Source organism: Anoplophora glabripennis, unplaced genomic scaffold, assembly GCF_000390285.2.
Source record: "Anoplophora glabripennis isolate ALB-LARVAE unplaced genomic scaffold, Agla_2.0 scaffold1580, whole genome shotgun sequence".
Taxonomy (NCBI): Eukaryota; Metazoa; Arthropoda; class Insecta; order Coleoptera; family Cerambycidae; genus Anoplophora; species Anoplophora glabripennis.
Genome location: NW_019417657.1, coordinates 180 through 5,701, shown reverse-complemented (window position 1 = coordinate 5,701; position 5,522 = coordinate 180). Strand labels below are relative to the sequence as shown.

General features: G+C 30.4%; 1 protein-coding gene across 1 annotated transcript; it reads left to right on the top strand.

Annotated features, from left to right (window-relative positions):
- The first annotated feature begins 3,120 nt into the window (after positions 1-3,120).
- On the top strand, positions 3,121-4,080 carry LOC108915442. Its single transcript, XM_018721470.1, has 3 exons — positions 3,121-3,246; positions 3,360-3,545; positions 3,742-4,080. Exons 1-3 carry the CDS (start codon positions 3,121-3,123, stop codon positions 4,078-4,080), a joined length of 651 nt encoding a protein of 216 aa, XP_018576986.1.
- Positions 4,081-5,522: the final 1,442 nt, after the last annotated feature.

Sequence of the window (5,522 nt, the reverse complement as noted above, 5' to 3'; positions counted from 1 at the left end):
GAGCGTAACTAGTGACAGTGGCGATACGTAAAGACATGTCGATTAATAGGAGAGGGAATTAAATAAAACAAAGAGAGACAATGAATAATGAAGAAATATTCCATAAATGGCATAAATACAAATATTCTGTGATCTATGTTTTCTGTTTTGTGGTTTGTCATGGTTTTTATCTGTCACAATAACAAATACCTAAATAAGTTTAAAAAAGGGCAAAATTTATTAAAACATATTTAACATTAAATTAAAAATCAAGGAACTTCAATGTGGAAAAATGAGTCACGCCTAGTCACTGGGAAGCATTTCTCGACATTGCAGAAAAGAATCCGATGTTAATAACCAGGGAGACTAGATAAGGAGCACGAACTCATACGGGAAAATTGAGAAAATTTGCCCAAGAAATGGCAGAAGTTGGGTTGGCGCTAGTGTTCCATATGTCCCAAATGAATGTAACTTAATAAATACGAGTGAAGTAAGCAAATAACGAATTTTATTTTATTTATATTGAGTTTTGAGTTTAGTAGATAGATATATCGGCGACGTATACTAACTTAAAAACTAGAAGTCAAGTCAATAATTATTACAATTTGTTTTTATAAATGGTAAATAAAAAGTTTCGAAAATAATTTAAATATGGTAATAGTATGTGAAGTGAATGACTGTCAACAGATTTAAAATAAAACAGTACGTTTGTGATCTGCATTTTCAATCTAATGATGTCCAGCAGTTCTATATTACAACTTGACCGAATAGTGGGTTAATATTATGGCAAAAGGTCGAATAATTCGGAAGTTGGAAGCAGCTTCTTTGATTCTTAATACGGTAGAGAAATTTTTAAATAGAAAGATTTCATAAGTGAAAATATTGTATAATTGAATGATGCATTGTTTCTTTATATATTTTGCAGCAGCATCAACAGCAAGAGCATCCGCTACACCAGCAACAACAGGTGCAGCAGCTACAACAAGAGCAACAGTTACAACAACAACAACAACAACAACAACAACAACAACAAGAACAGCAAGTAAATCAAGAGCAATTAAGTTACGATGAGATTATACTAGAAAGTGAGCATCCTGTCCTGTATAATCTAATAAAAGAAAAGTTCTGTTGACGTGTGATGAGGTCTCGACAAAGCAACTATGAATATGTTCACATAATATTGACAATAGCAACAAAGTATACTTTATTTATTTCTACATATTCTTGTAATTTATATTACGTGCATAAATAATTAAATTCGTATCTTTCATATAATTCTTGCTGGTGACATCGCTATTATCATTACTGAATTGAATAAATCATTTCCAATTAGTTGCTGTTTCTTTCCTGTTAGTAAAAAACTGATTGAAATTCAGATATCATATAAAATTTAAAGAGAGGATACGTGTAGTAATTGATGCTGATCGATCTGTATTGGTAATTGACTACTTTTACTAAATATTTAAACATGGAAATCAATTGCTTCATGAACAAAATGAAATTTTAAGAAGATAGACTGACACGTATTACTTATTTTTAAGTTGTTTTATTTGTAATATATATTTACTTTGTTACTTGTTTGTTATGAATAAATATTTATTTTATTTTAATTAGGCACAAATAATTTCGTTTTTTTTATTCAATTAATAAAACATTGAAATCTTTGGTAGATAAACATTTTATTTTTACAAAATATATAACAAAAATATAGAACATTGCTAAAATATTTCTTTATAATACCTTATTAATTTTGGTCTATACTCTACCTTGGAATAAGTCATGGAACCATGTTACGTTCGAATTAAATCAACAATTTTACGAAAGTAGAATTAAATTTTACAGCAATTTTAAAATATATACCCAGAAAACTAATCGATTTTAAACAGTTATAAAATATTTAGATTACCTATTTTTTGTGACCTTTATAATGGAGTACCTATATTTTGTTAAAATTTTGGTATCAATTGGTTGTCATGTTGTTTTAAGCTTCTTGACATTTTGAGAAGAGAGCGATATGACTCTCGAAGCATTGAGAAGTCTAAACCGACAACATGGCAATCAGCTTAGAAATTGTCCAACCATAATTTATCGACTTTCCATAGTCAGTTTTCAGTTACACTATAATAATATAGTATATTATTGGTTATTCAAAAAAATATGGATTGTGATATACTCTATCTTATATGAATTCCTTTCCCATCAATTATTCCTATAACCTGCTCTGGAAATTCATATTGGGCAAAATATTGTTCGATTACAACTGCCTCATTATCTCGGCCATTCTATAATTTGTGGAGACAAGTTACTTAGCAAGTATGTAACTTTTCTGGTTGTTGTAGAGCTTAAGGCAATGCAAAATTTACCAGAATCATGGGTGAAATAATTAGAAATGGCAAATTTTTCTTCAATTCTGTTAGCTACTTCCCATATGCTAACACGGAAATGTTAAAAAAACTTGGCCACTATATTCAGGTACAGTAATTTCAAAGTAGTTCTTATTTTTTACTCTTTCTGTTTCTTAGAGTAAATCTATTTCATCATCACTCAAGCTGGACAATGCGTCTAATAAGTCATCTGAATCACTGGACTCAAAATCGGACATCTGTAATATTTTAAAAAGTTTATTTAAAACACCGAGTTTTTTTATATTCTATTTTTTATTACCACAAGTAAAAATTCCATATTATTAATACAAGAATTACTATTTTTTTAAAGGCAACTTCCTGTATAAAATGTGACTATTTTTTACTAACATTAAACTAAAATCTTTAACAAAGTAATTATCAAAAACATAAACCTTACTTATAGGTTAATATTAACAAGATCACGTCATAAATTCCTTGAAAACTAGTTTCTTTCTACGAACACCAAATTCTTCTCATAAAGCTAATATTTTTTATTATCTATTTAGTTTAATTACAGTCCGGAATGACATATTTTCATGATTTATATAATTCAAAGTAGCTTACATTATTTATTTTAAAATTTTTAACACATTACAAAAATGACATGATTGATTTATAATTCAAACTGCCGCTTTTTATCTCCCCTCTCTACATATGGGACATATGGAACACTAGCGCCCTCTTATTTTTGTAAGATTTTTGTTTACATGGAGTTCGGGCTCCTTGTATAGTCTCCATGTTAATAACTAATAAATTCAATGGAATCGAAGAAAAGGCTGTAGGCAATAACTTATGGAAGTCAATAGCAATAAAGTTGAATAGTTTAGGATACGGAGAGAAAACAATAAATGAATGGAGACGGGTAAGAAAATTAAACTAATTTTCTTAGTTACATACATAGGTACTTATAGTACCTATATATTCTATATTTAATAAATTTATGTTGATTATTTTACTTTGAATTATACTTTTCAGGCTGTAACAGACTGGAAATCAAAGGTAAAATCTAAAGCTTCAAGAATTAGAAATTCTTTATTGCAGACTGGTGGGGGCAGTTTTGATGCCCCACAATTAACACCATTAGAAGAAAAACTTCTGAGTTTGATGGGAACAAAATGTATTGCTGGTGATGTAGGTGTTCAAGAATTAGGACAAAACATAGTAAGTAGAATTCAGTTTTAAAAAACATACATACACAAATAGAAAGTATACAAAAATATAAGTTTCCTAAGAAGGCTAATTCTTCATTGATGTTCTTTTCCTGTTTGTATAACGAAATTGGTTATTTGTTAATAGAATTACTGATAAGTTTCTGATTTAAGTGTTGCAAAAAGCATGATTATCTTTATTATTGCAGAAATCTCACTCCCAGGCTTCTACACCACAAATAGTTCATGAGATTGAAGTAGTTGATACATCATCTCAGATGGATAAGTCATCAGAAGAAGTAATGGATGATGAAATTACAAACATAGATCATGACTATTCAATAAATAATGGGAAAAGATGTAATAATAACGACCATGCCACCAAAATGAAACGGCAGAAGATTACAAGTATTCCAAGAATTTCAAAAAATTTGGTGGAAATGACATCACAGTCCCTCAAGATTTTGGAATCTATTGACACAAATATATCTCGAATAGCGAACTCATTCCAAGATTTAATAGACATTCTAGGTGCCAAAGCTCTTTAAATTAAATTTAAAATTAATAAAAACCATTACATAATAATTAGTTTCATTCATCAACCTTTTTGAATGTTTAGTGAGTAATCACAATAATCAGTTGTTCAGATAGCAGATATTTAAGTGATTTCGTTAAATCTTTTTTCAAAAAGAAGTCTGTAAATAATTTCTAATGGTTTTCTAAAACACTAATTTGTACAAAAATGAAAAAGAAATAAAAACATTTAAATATCTATATATTAATGTAGTGTAGTGGGATTTATAGAGATGTTAAATCGTAATTCACTAAATATTTAAACTTTATTTGAAAGATAATGAAACTAAACTTTTTACATCTAATATGACACTAATATTTTAAAGCCTACATCTAAATATTTCTGATACTGCATTAATGAACTTACAAATTTTATTTTAACAGAACCTATAGTTTTGATCAGCAAAATATGTTTGTGCAACATTTATTCTCGCTATTTGTCCTTCTCTTGTTACATTTCTATCCACGTTAACATTTTCATAAACTTCCTCAGGTTCACGTGGTGGAAGATCAAAATCTATATCTAAATTAGGGGAATGTGGACTGAGACGGCATAGCGGCTGAGATGGCATAGTCGATGAAACTCAACAATCCGTTGACTAGTGGCTCCACGGGTCCATCACTAATGCAAACTCGTCGCGTCGTCGCGATCTGCCGGCTCCCAGTGCGCGAGAGCGATTGAAGCGGACACCACGTGCGTTTTTGTAAAATTAGCTCTTAAAAAATATTTTCGCATTAAAGAATAACTAAGATTACAAGGTGTTCCATATGAGTTATCAGGTAAGTTTGACTGTATTTTTGAAAGCCAAGTGTGATATTTATACCAATTTTTTAAAAAGTTACGTAGCTTCTAGATTAATGGAAGTGCAATGTTTATTCTCAGAAATGTACTTATAGGGTAAGATGGCATAAGGGTATGCCATCTCACCCATCAGGCCTTAACTAGAGAATCGTAGTCGAGTAATAAATTAGTTTGTTAATTAAGTACTATCTTCTCGACAATTTATGACGTGAAACAGTTTTTAATAACAATAAGCAGCGAAACATTCCCGTTTTTGTTTTAGAATGGCGCCATACATTAGGAAAACGACAAGGCAAGCTTGGGGTGAACAAAATATGAAAGATGCAATTGCAGCGGTTCATAGCAAAAGAATGGGGTGGCATATGGCAGCAAAAGCATACAATGTTCCAGCTACTACACTCCGACGGCGAGCAAAGAAGGAGAATCTTCTAAAGGGTATTTGGGTGGCCATAAATCTACATTTACTAAGGATCTCGAAAAACAAATAATTAAGCACTTACAAGAGCTAGAGGTACTTTTTTTTTGGATGACTACAACGGATTTGAGAAGGCTTGAGTAGATATGCTACCTTCGTTCTACGCCAAAATCCCATGTATTTTCTTATGAAGGTTCATC

Bases quoted from the DNA above. Each gene is read 5' to 3' on its own strand.
- LOC108915442 (XM_018721470.1), top strand. From the start codon at position 3,121: ATGTTAATAACTAATAAATTCAATGGAATCGAAGAAAAGGCTGTAGGC. The intron at 3,247-3,359 runs GTAAGAAAATTA...TATACTTTTCAG, and splicing joins CAATAAATGAATGGAGACGG to GCTGTAACAGACTGGAAATC. The intron at 3,546-3,741 runs GTAAGTAGAATT...TTATTATTGCAG, and splicing joins AAGAATTAGGACAAAACATA to AAATCTCACTCCCAGGCTTC.